Below are 14499 nucleotides of genomic sequence, written 5' to 3' on the forward strand. Positions count from 1 at the left end.
AGGCTGGAAGCAGCAAAAGCAGCCGACTTGACATGTGCGCTCGGCCCTGATTCCAACGTCCGTTGGGGCTTTTGCAGAAAAATAATACGACGATACCAGATACATACTCGGCATGGCTCATGTTGGCGCCTGTTGGTCAACATGTACCTGAGCAAAACGAGCCACTTCCTGTCCAAGTCGGAGAAATAGTTGGCAGGAACCACCCTGATCCAGGCTCGTTGGAGACATCTCGGGGTCTTCGCGGGGATCGCCCTGGCACAGGCTTGGACTGTTACATGGGTCATCGTGCCAGTCCATTGCCTGACTCTTTTGCCGGCTGCTTCGGGCGGAGGGAGCCGGTCAGGTTTGATCGTAGCATCTTGTGCACAGTCCTGTTCTCAGGCACAAGTGCCGATTGAGGCTTGAGGGGCTTTGCACTGCCAGAGAGCATGATCTTCGTCGTTGGCTGTAACCAGCAGACCGCGGGGTAATTTGCTCAGCGACCAACATACTGGACTTGCTGAGTGGACGAGGAGATCCCGCTGTGTGGATTATAGATGCGCCTATGCCGAACTGGAGGAAAATACTTTGCATTCCGCCTATGAATATTCCGGTCCGGTCTGTCTCTTTGTGAACACTCGCCAGCGGTTACAACGATTAAGCTCTTAACCGTGAGGCAATGCTAACGTTGCCAGCCACATCCTCTTCGTCTCGTACTGCGACGCTTATCTGAAGTCTACTTGAGAACAGCCGGAGGGTTGTAGTCATCAGACAAAGATGCCCACAGGTCATCTGATGTTGCTACCATCGGCTGCATAACAGAGGCTCATAGCGGGCAAGAGAGGATTGGAAGGATCCAAACGAGTATCCGTAAGAACATCCAGGAAACTGCCACACTGCCAACGCATCAACGTGCCAATAATAGGTTGGAATAATTGGCTCGATGGCTGGGGTCAAAAGGCGGGCATTCCGCTTGATCTGCAGCGCATGCAAGCGTAGCCGAAAAAAAATTGCAATCGCAGGTGTTGTGTGGATAGACGAGTGAGAGTGGTATGCATGAGGTGCAGAGGCGGAGAGGCGGGGAGGCGGCGAGCCCTGCTATGGTTGGTGGCCAAGGAAGACAGCAACAGCCCGTTTTTGACTATCCTTCATCATCCAATGTGGGCTGGCATGCTGGTATAGTCAGTGTCGATGAAACAAAAGGGCCTGCTGCTGCTGTCCTTTTTCCCTTCATTTTGAACACACCCAGATCTGCTTGGTCCAGGTGAGAGAGATGGAGGAAAGTATCGTCGCATCCATATCGGACTCGTACCAGCGCTTGGCAGCGGACCCTGGGCTTCCTCTTGCCCCAGACGATTTTGTATCAGGCAGAAAGAGGGACGGTGCAGGGTTATGGGCTGCGGAGAAGGTCCCTAGCTGCGAGATTCAGCTTCTGAAGTGCTTCCTTTCGCCTCAAGAGTTCATCAACAAGAGTCATTAGACTCGGCCAATCTCTTGAAGCTCCAAGTCATGTCGATGCGAGATTTGACGTCGCAGACCAGCAGGAACAAGCAGGCCTGGCTGATGGTGGTGGTGGTGGTGGTGGTGGTGTTGGTGGTGGTGGCAGCAGTCAGAAATAGGGCTAGCAGCAGCGATCGCTGGGGCGTTGCTGTGGGATGTTTCACCCTGGCGTGCCTCCACAAGATGATTTGTTCGAGAAGCTCTGAGAGAAGCCTTGCACTTTGTGCTCTGGGGGTGTCTTTTAATTCGCAGTCACGTACCGCGGTTGACGAGGCATTGCGGTGTGGACCCGTACGCCGAACACCCACCGCGCCATATGGCGTATCAAAGCCCGCGACTGCCTGGCAAGCCTTGTCGGCAAGGGAGGAAAAGGAAGGTCACAGTCGACAAGCCATTCGAAACCCTCGAGGGTCGGCGGTGCTGTGTGTTTGGTTTGGTTTCGAACCGTAGTCGGTGCTGGTCTAGGGTGGTGTGAGTGACCCTTGGTCTCGCATCGTGATTTTGTTGTTCTTCTCCTTTCAGGACTGCCGTGACGGCATTTGGGCGTCGTAGCCGCATGCTGATCTCGCCGGCCGGGCGTCAATTTGGATAGACGTTGACACTGCCGAACGCTCGGCCAGCGGTATGAAAGTCGCTGGCGGTCGCGGTAGCCTCCGTAGTCGTAGTCGCCGTAGTAGTTCAGACAAGCCACTCTGGGTTTAGCAGTTCAACAGTTACGAGTGTCGATCGTATGCCAACCACTGGCATTCGTAGGCCTGCCTGGAGTCGCCTGTGTTGGCGCCGTTAATAAGACAGTTTAAGCACAGACAGGACAAGGGCTCTCTAGCGGTGTTGACTGTGCAGAATAGCGGCGGAGACGGCGGCGCGAGTCGGAGCTACGTCCGACGGGCGGAGCCAGCTTAAGGCAGGCCTGGGGGCGGTGACGGCTAGGCTGGACTGGACTGCATTTGCCCTTTTCGTCCGAGCGATGTCGAATGTCGTGTACCGTAGGCGAAGATGAGGGGAAAAATGATGGCTCGCTTTGTGATGAGACCAAGTCTCGGGGCAGCCCTCAGTATTGACTCTGTCTAGCGCTGTCACGTCGGGTTGGGGGGCTTGAGGCTCACACGCCCAATGTGAAGCACCTCGGTGGATTGACTGGTGGAGGAAGTCGGTTCAAATTTGGAGATTTCGGGTTGCAGCGAGTCTGGAGACGAAGTGACCGACGATGGCATCAACCGTCCAGATCGGAAAGTCTTTGACCATGCGGGCCAATCTAATGCCTGTAGCCGGTGGCCGCACAGACAGCGAAATGTCGTGTGTCCGTGTTGCTGCGGAGGTTAGGGCTTCAGGCAAAGCCAAGACAGCCAACGTAGGGCACATAACGGCCGTAAGTGAGATAGAAGGAGGGTTGGTTGACGTATGGGTACATGACATTCACCGTCCAAGGCTGTATCGTAGGTGGCGGTTGGGTTGGTGGGGGAGGCGTCTTTCTGGCTCTGCCGCAATGTTGTTGCGCCGTACTTGCATAAGTGCAAACCGCATCCTATGTATGTGCTATGCAGTCTGTCTGTACTGTAGGGCAGGCCGCAAACCAAACCATGAGGTAGTGCAAACGGTGTGTTGGATGTGCGTCGGGCATTGTTCTGCTTGCTGTAGCTGGATCGGCGAGTCGATGAAGGGGTCAAGATAAGGTGCGTTACGGAGTACGCAACGTTGTGTTTGGCCGGGGGTGAGGCTGCACGAGAAGAAAAAGAAGAGACGAGGCGAGGGATACTGCTGACTGTTGAAAAGGCAAGGCAATTGACTGCGGCAGATGGGCGATTCGGCATGGCGAAGAAAACGATCAAACGTGCTGGACCCGGTGGGAGCTTCAGTTCCCTTCTAGCGTTGCAACGGGAGAAAAGGAACTGGAGATCGTCGTTGTGGGCTGCAGGTGCATAGAGTGTCCTTTGGAGATCTGGCGATGAGTGATGGATGATTGATGATTGACGATGTGCCTGCCTGTCTCCCCCACTATCAGACATGTCTAGCGTACGGCGTAAGGTAGACACAAGGTACGCGGGCGGGTTCTAGCGGGAGAGATTTTAGCGGCCGGTGTGTCAAGTGCCTGCTTTACCTACCTAGGTACCTTACCTTAGGTAGAGGGAAGGCAAGGTACCGCTGTGGGCGTAGTGCGAGTCTCCCCCCATTTCGAGTGCACAGGAAAGCAAGACGGGAGACGCAGAGAGAGAAATGGGACAGAGAAATGCACATGGGATTGATTGCTACGAAAGCGAGGTGTTCTCTGGAAGGTGCGCGCGGATCCTTGTTTGTACCTACCTAAGTAGGTGGTTGGCCTGCATCGTCTCCTCTTTCCCAAGGTGCTCGACAATTGAGCAATTGAGACGGAAAGAACACGGGTGACTGTTGTGACCTCCTTCCCATTCATCCATCTACCAGTAAACAAGTAGGTATCATGGGGAAGACACCTTCCAATTCTTTCAATGTTCCTTCCTTCGTCACCTTAGGTAAGGTATCCTGGGAAGGTGCCCCCTTAGGTAAGGTTCCCTCATTTGCCTTCCTCTCACTGTGAGGTTCCAGGTTGGCAACGACAATGGAATAAGGGACGCCCAAGGCATGGGCCTACTGTAATTAACTAGACGACGGTGGACGAAGACGATGATTCCTGTTCTGTCCACAGCGGGCCTCCCGCAGTGGGCAATTATTTGAATGGAACGCTGAGTGCGAGCTCTCCCCTCTTTTCCATCCCGTCTGCGCTCCTCTTTCCTCACCTCACTATGTCGCTGCCGTGGCTGCCACCCCCCGGTGCGGTGCCCCGCCTGCCGTCTTTTTGCGGAAGGAAAACAGATCGGTACGTACCCGACTCCGTCTTCTCCTTCTTTTTCTTCCTCCCCTTCTTCTCCTTCTTCTCCCCCTCCACACACCACACCACGGGCGTGTCCCTGTCCACCACTTTCCAACAAGCATCCACCATCGGCGTCTTGCTGCCCTCGTCCTCGTCGCCGTCCATCCCCATCCGCTACCCCCCGTCCCCGTCCCCCGTCCGCCTCTCTCTGCAGATTCGCAGAGCAACGGACCAGCCAACCCCTGCTCGCACCGTTCTCCATCCGGACCATCCCCCTCACGCTCCAACAAGAAAGAACAGTAGCAGAGTGGATTGACTACCTACACTACCTTACAGGTACCCTGTATTTGCGCTTTCCCACCACCGTCTGCTCCTAGCCTCCTCTTTCTCCTCTCTGCTGCTGCTGCTGCTCTGCTCTGCTCTGGCTGCATCTCTGTTGCTGCGTCTGCATCTGCGCCTGCGTCTGCATCTGCATCCACGTCTGCACCTCACACACAAGCGCCCCTACACCTGATACCTCGCAGTACCTGCCCATCTGCTGCTCACATCCGCCCATTCGCAAGTCCAGTCCTTTTGTGCCTGCCCGCCTTGTGCCATTGGCCTTCTCAGTCTTCTCACTTTCTCCCCTCCCCGGCCTATTCATCCTCGTCTTGTCCAACCCCCACCGCTCTCTCTCACCTTGCACAACTTCTCTCTCATAACCGCTACTCCTCCTGCTCTCGCACTCCTCCTTCCTGCTCTTCCTCTTCCTCCTTCCACTCTCCCCCAGACGTGTTTGTGTGTAGGCGCTATCTCTCTCTGCTCTGCTCCCCTCATCACACCCAGTAAACCAAACGCGCCTCTCCCCGACGACACTACAACTTGCTCTTGGACTCGGCATCTCGGATACCCGTCCTTGTGCCCACCAGCCGACTCGATCCGAGGAGCAGCATAACACGCTTCGACTACCATCCTCTTCCTCGACCACTCGTCGTTGACATCCTCCTCGTCACTTCTCCTCCCCCCAGCATTAGCGGCTTCACTTAGTGCCATTGACCCCCAACTTTGACGCCAAGCATACACCAAACGGCACACCCATAAGGCCCCATCCGCCTCCTCATCCATCTTAAGGTACCGCCGCCGCCGCCCTTACCACGCCGTACCGATATACAGAGTACTAGGGGGCCCTTTTTCTTTACATGGTCCCGGTCTGCCGCTGTTCATCGATTGAGCTCTCCGTTCCATCTATATCTTACTTTTCCTTTTCCACCTGCCCACAAAATCCAGTCTCAAGCCTGGTTTCTCTCCCGCGCAGATCTCAAGTCGTTTTTTTAGCGGCCGATCGCCCTCGCTCGATTTACGGCTTTTTTTGTTCCCGACGCCTCGACGGTTGCTCTCCGCCCAACATCCTTCTCGAGCCTCTCTGCCGGCACAAGACACCGCCGCTAGTTATATCAGACTTCCGCCCGGACCCAAGCGTGAGCAGGTAAGCGTCTTCACTCGTCTTGACGCTCTGCCATCACATCACGTTGGACGTGACGCACGATTTTCGACCCTTTCGCTTGCCTCCAACTGCGGTACGACCCCTCAACGAGAGACACGCCAACCTCGCTTGCTGGCGGACCATGCTTCACCCATAACTGCGCCGATCTCTTCCTCTTTTCTTCGCCTTCCCCGTCCTCAGGTCTGCAGCGCCGATCGTCGCCCCATCTTCCACCGAACAACCCCCTCAAAACTGGTTGCTGTCGCTGCTACTTCTGCAACCAACATCAATCGATTTTTATCTACTCTCTCTCTGCATCAAGACGTTAGGCTGTCTAAGAGCACCTAACGTCTCCCAAATCAGTCACGACGGCCAGATTTCGACACGAAGAAGACCAGGGGGTTTTGATCATGGACGCCCTCAAGAACGTCATCAACAATGTGCCCGACTGGGTCTCCCAGCTCGACAAGATGGGCGACCAGATCGTCCAGCGCCAGGCACAGCTCGCCGCATTGGCTAGCGAAAACACCGTGAAACCTCTTCGCAACCGTGGATCTACCGAATCACTCAAGCAAAAGGACGAATACGCCGATGCTACTCCTGCTCCCGTCGATGAAACGCCCGCGACCAAGTCAGATATGCCCGAAGTCGCGTCAGCGCCCCAAGATAAGGAAAAGACAGCGACGAACCCGTCAACCCCAAGCAGCGAAACACCGTCGGCTCTACAGCAGCAGACCCAGAACGCCTTCACCCAGGCGCAAGCATATGCCAGAGCAGAAGTGAAGAAGCGCGTCCGTACCGCGTCTGTCATGTCTGGTGAAGACAACCAGTCAAGATACCGCAGCAAGACACAAGTGACTGTCTTCTATGACGAGTTTGTGGAGAAGTTCTTCGAAGATCTGGTCAAGTTCGTGTCGGCAAGCAGGAACATGATGCGCAAGGCGAAGATGGCGGCCAAGGTTGCAAGCATCCGTCGCATGGCGGAGCTTGAGCACGGAGACGAGGATGACGATGCTGGAGATGGAACCATGAAGGCCGATACGAACGCGTCCTTGGCTGCCGCCCCGGCTGATGAGGCCTTGCCATCTCTACGGTACATGAGCGCACGACGAATGGGCGCTGGCAGACGAGGCGGACCCGGACCATCATATACACGAGCCGGCCAGGCCGGCGGGATGGGTAGCAATGTACCAGACGTTTACGACGAGCTCGACAAGCATCTGGAGTATGTGCAAGGCACGGCCGAGCATGCTGCTCATCAGTTCCTCCGTGACGCGCACTGCAGGGAGGAGATCGCCAACATACAGAGACGTCTGATCGAGACCAAGGAGTTGGCGGTCAAAGAGATGGATCGCATAGAGAAGGAGGAGCCTGATCTGCTGAAGGTGACCAGCGAGCCCAACAAGGTGCGGACTCTTCGACCTACGAGCATGCGGCGGGAGCTCACGCCCGCCAAGGACAGCAATCCGCCAATAACTCCCAGGACCCTCGAGGTTGACGCGAGGCTCGAGGCCGAGTCCAGTTCTAGGACGCCGGTAACCAGGGCTGTCGAGGTGGACATGTCGGCGCCACTCGTGGCTGACGAATCGCCTATCGAAGCCGACAATGACGTCGATGAGGGCATTGTTGACGACGTGCCACCTCCGAGGCTGAACTTCCGATCCACAAGGGCAATGCGAGGGCCGACAGCTTACTAAAGGCTCCTTTTTTTCTTTTTTTTCTTTCTTTTTCTGCGGCCCCTTGCGCAAGCACTCCTATTTTTCATGACTGATACGGCCTCAACGGGGAAGAGAGGAGGGGGAGCATTGGGACCAAAAGCATCGGAGAGGGGAGTACCATCTGAACTGTGGGGGGGACCGGACGAGAGTGCCCCTCCTTGACGACATCCAAAACAAAAATCGAAAACACGTGCATAGCATAGCGTCTGCTTCATCACCATCGCTTCAGTTGCATTGCAAAGAGGGTGGTTGGGGTGCTGGGAGGTGGTTGTACTTGAGTTATTCATGCGAAGGGGGCGAATGGTTGTGTATGCGTGTGTGTGTGTGTGTGTGTGTGTGTGCATTGTAGGGAGAATCTTACCGGGACCTGCCGGAGAGTGGGAGAAACAAATTCTTTTGCCATTTATCTTTTTCATCTCTTTCACGATGATTGGAAAGAATTGAGCTTAATGACGAGGAGTTTTACAAAGTCATGGTTTTTATTTACTCGGTGGTTGAAGCGGGATGGTCGATCAGGCGGCAGGCGGGGTTTGACGACGTTGGTGTGGTTTCTCATTCAGCACGGAGATTCTTCCGGCTTCAAATATCCAAAGCGAAACAGTTGGCGATTTGTCATTATGAATACAACTCCTTCACCTCTCCTCTACCAGTCTCTCTCACTGCTATAATGACGTCTTGAAATGTCTGTGTGTGTGCCTTTGATATTGACGGACTTGACTTGACTGCTACGAGCCTGTGCTAGTTTTATAATGAAGCACGTGTAACTCAATCAACCGCCGTGGCTAGTTGTGTGTACCTCTCTTTCTTTACTGTATCATGTACCCTTGGAACCAACCACTCGAACGCTTAATGATGCTAAGTGGACTTTCTCGTTTCTCCATAAATGTATTTCCGATCTTTAGATGTCATGCTTCTGACTGACGCACGTCGCAGCCGCCAGAATACCTGCGCCTTTGATGCCACCGTCGTGACAGGGACTCAGTACAACCCTGGTGGATAACTTACCGTCGTGGTCCAGCTTCATAATTTCGTCGAGGAACATTTGCGTGTCCGCGAGGTAGTCCTGGAATTGCGAGATGCAGCCGCCCGTGTACCCAACGCCCAGCTCCGGGACTTTGGAAGGCGTGCCGTCCGAGGGAAGGTCCCCGGCGAGTCTGAGGAGAGCGACGGTTGCCGCAGAAACGATACCTGCGGCGCGGAGCTCGATTGCTTTCGCGATGTGGTAGAGGGCTGTTGCCATTTCTTCCGTCCATTTGAAAGGTGAAGAGGCGTCAGCTGGGAACTCTGACTCCAGTTTCGGAAGTAGAGCTGGGGAGTGTACGGGCTTGAAGTGGCTCAGGAACGTGGTGGTGAGACCGTATCTGACGAGGAGCCTTGATGGGAGGGAGTCCTCATTGACTCCCAAAACGGTCTTGAGGTAATCTAAGAGCATCAGACGTCCCAGCTCGCCCAGATACCGGCCTGCCGTCATGTATTCCAAAGGTTGGAAGCCGGTGATCTCATTGGGGCCTACCAGGGCTGCGTCCAGTGCAGAGTCCCAGGTGGCGATGAGCTTCAGTTCACGCAGAGGGGGCGCGGTACCGCGGATAGACCATTCCGTATTCACGGCGATGCGTACGTCGCTTGCCGATTCGCCGGGAAGGAGGCTAATGTTTGCGGGCTGTTTGGAGCCGCCGAGGAGGGAGAGTTTAAGCGGAATGGTGGCGTTGCAGCCGGTGCCGACGATCAGGCCCATGGAGGCCTTTGTCGTTGGCGGGGAAAGGAATATGTATGAGATGAGTGTTGAGACCGAGTCGTTTGAGATTGCGGCGATGCGAATTGGTGGTAGTTGGACATCATCAGCCGCATTGCGGGCTTTGTCATAGCCTCGTAGGAGCAAAGGGCCGAGCTCGGCGTCGCCCTGTATGCTGAAGCCTTTGCCCATTGTCATGACGGTGGCGTCGGAGATGGAGTGCTGGACCATTGGGAAGCTGAAGGTGATGCCGAGCGGCAGCTCAGGTTCCGCCGCAAGAGATGGCCATTCCTCGAGGGCGGAGCGGACGACTGTTGCCATGCAGGAGCCAATCCAGTCGAAGAGCAGCTGGGGGTCTGAATTTGACGAGGCTTTGAGGGCGTTGTCTATAGGCCATGCCTGCTCTTTGAGGTGCAGGGTCGGAGTCGACGAGTTGCCGTTCGTCTGGGGTGCGGAGTTGGCGGTAGCTGACGGTGTTTCTGCGCCAGAGAGTTCGATGAAGCCCACTCTCAGATTTGTGCCGCCGCTGGTGAGGGTTAGCTTGGGTCACGTCCAAACGGGGATTTTCTTAGAATGCTCTTGATGAGTGACGGTGCTGCATAAGCAGCGCAGTCAGGACGTACATGTCTATGGCAAGGTGTCTGTCGTCCCATGTCAGCGGTTGGTGAAACTTTGGAAGATGTCTGTAGACGGTTGTGTGATACGTTCCAACGGCCCAACATGGTGCTACATGACGAAGGCGTGGGAGACGTCACAAGGGGGCGACAAGACATGGACACACCTTCCATGACCACGCTGGGTTACGGGTCTCAGAATTGACTCGGAAATGGGTGTCGGGAGGAATTGATCGTGGGCGTTGAGGGCGAGGTCTTTGAAATTGGAGTAAAACAGGCGGGACAGTGTGTGGACTGTCTTGTTGTCGACCCGGAGCGGCTGCAGGAAGTCCTGCAGCGCAGAGCCGGGATCCATGTTTGCGTTGTTTGCGTGCGTATGTGGTCAAACGAACAGGGTATGGCTGTGTTGATGAGTGGTTTTGGTGTTGTCCAGGTCGAGGTCAGGTCAGGCGGTTAGGCGGGATGCGGGAGGAGACAATGAGGCGTTTCTGCTGTTTCCTCGCCTTAGTCTTCCCGGGTCTCACTCCTCGGGTGGGTGTTTCCTGGCGTGATCTGGTGTGGTGGTAGCATGTGGATTATCAACGTCTGGGGGTCAGCTAGGTGGTCTAGCGGTTGTCTGTTTTGGAAAAGGAAGCTTCTTTCTTGTGACTGCAGATTGTTTCTGAAACGGAGGAACAATAGAAAAGGAGAATTTCCCTCAAGCTGTTAGATGAAGAATAAGTAGCGATGGGAATTTTTTGGCCCCCGTTTGCATGTAATAGTAGGGGCACGTTACACTCGGCCGTGATGCGCTGCTGCTGCTCTCTTCTCCGTCGTGCGTGGAGGTGAGGAGCGAGAGAAAGTGGATGAATGTCCACTGCGTACTGTGTCTTGCTGACGGGGTCACTGTGTGTGCCTTCCATTCTTATGTAAGGTGATTCGCTGACGTTTGCAATTGCATGACTCTTGCCGCTGGCCGATAGCTTTTCTTGTCAGAGTAATTGCAGATGGTCAACATCGACTCAGGTCTTGAAGAGAAGGCATCTCTCGTCTCGACTTGGACATCAGATGGAAGCTTGCAAACCTCAAATCCCTGCCGCCGTACGGTGAAGATTACCTAAAGAAACCCAGATTCGCACTGTTGCATCAGGTAGGTACTGGACCACAGCTTGCTCGCCGAATGCAACAACAGTACGACGAGGCACCTTGCCTTACCTAAGGCACCTTACCCAGCAGCCGATAAGATAAGCCTCCAGTGGGCAGGTACGCAGGCTCCCCGCTGTTGCCCGTCGTTGCTGCTGAAATGGAGCTTTGGCCACTTGGAGAAGCAGCACCTCACTTGTGCAGTAAGGAGGTACATCTTCCAACACGGGAATCTCACGCAATACAAGGTATCGTCGTAGTGCAATGCACCCTTTCCCCATCCAGCTAGCACTGACATGCTCTCCAACGTCGCTGTTTGGCCTGAGGTGCCGCTGCCGTGCTCGCTGCACGGCTGTCGCAATTCCAACGGGGCCCCCTCGCGACAACAACCCAAACTCTCTGCTCCTCCGATCGGGGAGGGGACTTGGACGCAAGTAGCTTTTTGTTTCTAAGCAAGCTTGCATTCCATTTCGTCACCAGCTCTTGTGTCTAGGGATGATCTTAGAACTTCTCCAAAACACCATACACTTTCGACTGCCTTGTATCCCACGAACGATTCATCAACACGAAACGCCGAAAATAAAGCCCGACGCGAACTCCGCCCCCATCCGATAACAAAAATCCCCCCAGATACGATATTCGTCATGGACGAGAAGCAGGCCTACTACACCACCAACGCCAACGCACCTCCACCACCGAACATGTCTGGACGGCTCGTCCGGAGGAAGAACCTCTGGCCCGTCGCTCTCGTGGTCCTCGTCTTCTTCTACGGCTTCTGGGGCTATGCGGTGGGACAGCCGGCGATCCCCCGCGCGCGCCTCATCCCCCAGCAGGATCTCCTCGTCGAGCAGAACGCTAAGCTGGTGCCGCTGGAGGCGCACATCATGAGCAAATGCCCTGATGCGAGGGTGAGTGGTCGCAGCTGGCTATTGGCAAGTCTGGAGATAGGGTGCTGACGGCTGCGGCGCAGGATTGCTTGAGGGACTTGGTCCTCCCGACCATGATGAAGACGTACCAAAAGGTCAACTTCACCCTGTCCTACATTGGAACCCCGACCGAGAACGATGGAATCGACTGCAAGCACGGCCCGTCTGAATGTAACGTCTAGTCTATACGCCCGGCTTCTTCTAAGAACATGCTCTAATGATCTCTCTGTAGGCATGGGAAACATCATCGAGCTCTGCGCCGCACACCTCTATCCCGACCCCAAGATCAATCTCGGCTTCACCATGTGTTTGACCCGCGAGTACCAGGCCATCCCTGAGCGGTCGCTGGTGGAGGACTGCGCTCTGGAGCATGCTATCGACATCAAGGAACTGAACGACTGCGCGACCCAGGACGACGGTGCCTTGGGCCTGGGCATGCTGCGTGACAGCGTGCGGAGGAGCAAGGACGTAAGTTTCTTCCCCCTGCAGCCATCCATCCCGTAGCCTCAGTTCGTGCAAGACGGATACTGACCACGATGACCACTAGGCCGGCGTCACCAAGAGTTGTACCGTGCGCCTCGACAACGAAATCTACTGCATCCGCGACGGCGGAGAATGGAAGGACTGCCCCCACGGCTCGGGCGTCAACGACCTCGTCATCGCTATTGAGAAGCTGCACCGCTCCGCTTGAGCGGCTCGTACACCTCTGTCCATAGTTCGCTTGCCTCCCCTAGTGTATAGCTAAGAGAAATCTGTTCCATGCCCGCCTCCTCATCGCCCCCCATGGCCTCGAGCGTCTCCGTGATGCTGTCGAGCCCGACGGCCTTGCCCACGGCCTGCGTCGCGCCCGCCTCGAGCTGCACGTGCACGATGTGGATGTGGAAGTGGTAGTACGTAGGCTGGTAGTGCACGTAGAGCTTCAGCTGGTCCGGCTCGACCTCGGGATACTTCATGACCGCCGCCGAGAGCAGCTTGGCCTTCATGTGCCGCAGCCAGGGGATGTGCTTGCGGCGCAGGTCGCGCAGGGACCAGATGTCGCGGCGCTCGACGAGCGCGAGCAGGTGCAGCGCGTCGATGGTCTTGCGGTCCCAGTTGAGGTCCGGCAGCAGCAGGAAGCCCTCGTCGTTGGCGGAGGCGCCCAGCTCCGTGCGGTAGATGACGTCCTCGACCTCGGTGCGGCCCTCGATGATGTTGAAGACCCAGTTGAGGCGGCCCTCGTCGCGCTTGCGCTGCATGAAGGGCCGCACGGCGGAGGCGTAGATGTGCGGCGTCTCGGTGACGAGGCGGACGCCCTGCTTGCTGTACTTTTTGACGTGCGTGTCGGTGCAGGGGTAGATGAGGTTGATCTTGAGGTCGGCGAGGGCGGGGTCTGATTTGTTGGAAGAGGAGCTGGCGCCGGTGTTGGCGAGGTACCAGTGGTAGACGTCGTTCGCGCCGAGGTTCGCGATGGAGGAGAGGGTCGTCGGGGTCGCGCCGAGGTAGGACGGGTCGGTCGGGAAGGGGGCGCGTTCGAGGATCAGGAGGGCGGGCTGGGCGTCGATGGTGCCAAGGAGGGAGGTGCGGCGGCCTGCTTGGTCTTTTGTGGGTGGTGTGTTAGCAATCGACGAGGTGAGAGATGGGAGACGATGTGGGCGGGTTACCTTGGTTGAGGACGCGGTCGAGCTTGAATTTGGGGACCAAAGCCTCAGCTTTTGCCTTGACATCGGCCATGGCGTGTGGTGTGACCTCTTAGAAGGGCGCGATGGAGGTTGATGGAGGAGGATGGTCGGAAATTGGCTTGTGTCGGTGTGGATGGACGTGTTTCTGAAGCTGTCGCGGATGTGTTGTGTTTCTTGCGTGCCAAAAAGTTGAGTGGATGGTCGCCCGATTGAGCTGGCCGAGTAATTCACCCCGCCATTGCGTTACCCCGCGGTGGGGCTTGCAGCGCCATCACACTGTGAGGTGTACTGAAGCGCCTTAGAATTTGGTTTGATCACTCGGCTGTTTGCTTTGCAAGCCATCGTACCTGAGGTGTATTCGTTTCCCGTCTCTTTGGCTAGAAACGGCAGGTTCAAAGAGGATAATAGGAAAAATAAGTGGAATAAAACAGACAGAGTTTCCTGCCCGGTTGGCTATGATATTCGCCTGAGTAGCAGGGCTTCTTTGGAATAAGGTAGTTCCTCTTACGGACAGTATCCTATATGGACTTATCAAAGGCCTGAGGTCAGATAGATCGCGTCGTTCTCATCCACCAAGCCACAATGAGAATTCCGCCTGCTGGCAATACCTTTACCCTGACGAGACGACAGCCGCTGACACGGCGGAAAGCGTTTGGTCTTGATTCATGAACCCGACGATCCATACATGAAATCAGCAAGGACATTTCTTGGCTGGCGTCTTTTTCTTCTAGTTCGTCACATTCGGCCTCCCGCGGCAACCCGGCCGCCTTTCGCCGTGGTCCAGTCTCGAAGTCCCCGAGAACACCAGCCAGCCCCACTCCGTTCCGGGACTGAAAATCTCTCCGGCGGTCCTGTCGAGGCCCGCCGAGCGACGGGGCCAGCAAACTCTCCCACCGGCATAGGAGAATACGCAGATCGCCGTTTTATTATCGATGTCTTCCCACGCCAAATTAATTGTGGG

The 14499-nt window shown here is 55.8% G+C and overlaps 4 protein-coding genes across 4 annotated transcripts; 2 read left to right on the forward strand and 2 right to left on the reverse strand.

Moving 5' to 3' along the window:
- Positions 1-6178: 6178 nt before the first annotated feature.
- On the forward strand, positions 6179-7465 carry GCG54_00008425 (uncharacterized protein; the record flags this gene model as incomplete). Its single annotated transcript, XM_045408391.1, has 1 exon — positions 6179-7465. One exon carries the CDS (start codon positions 6179-6181, stop codon positions 7463-7465), a length of 1287 nt encoding a protein of 428 aa, XP_045263081.1.
- A 919-nt stretch (positions 7466-8384) lies between these two features.
- Positions 8385-10187, reverse strand: GCG54_00008426 (Hexokinase-1; the record flags this gene model as incomplete). Its single annotated transcript, XM_045408392.1, has 3 exons — positions 8385-9744; positions 9842-9859; positions 10000-10187. The coding sequence occupies 3 exons, from the start codon at positions 10185-10187 to the stop codon at positions 8385-8387; spliced, it is 1566 nt and encodes a 521-aa protein (XP_045263082.1).
- Positions 10188-11598: 1411 nt separating this feature from the next.
- On the forward strand, positions 11599-12384 carry GCG54_00008427 (uncharacterized protein; the record flags this gene model as incomplete). Its single annotated transcript, XM_045408393.1, has 3 exons — positions 11599-11862; positions 11925-12051; positions 12113-12384. The coding sequence occupies 3 exons, from the start codon at positions 11599-11601 to the stop codon at positions 12382-12384; spliced, it is 663 nt and encodes a 220-aa protein (XP_045263083.1).
- Positions 12385-12542: 158 nt separating this feature from the next.
- On the reverse strand, positions 12543-13590 carry GCG54_00008428 (m7GpppX diphosphatase; the record flags this gene model as incomplete). The annotated part of the gene is made up of 2 exons (XM_045408394.1): positions 12543-13456; positions 13521-13590. 2 exons carry the CDS (start codon positions 13588-13590, stop codon positions 12543-12545), a joined length of 984 nt encoding a protein of 327 aa, XP_045263084.1.
- Between the last annotated feature and the right edge of the window lie 909 nt (positions 13591-14499).

This window comes from Colletotrichum gloeosporioides (assembly GCF_011800055.1).
Source record: "Colletotrichum gloeosporioides strain Lc1 chromosome Unknown consensus_52, whole genome shotgun sequence".
Taxonomy (NCBI): Eukaryota; Fungi; Ascomycota; class Sordariomycetes; order Glomerellales; family Glomerellaceae; genus Colletotrichum; species Colletotrichum gloeosporioides.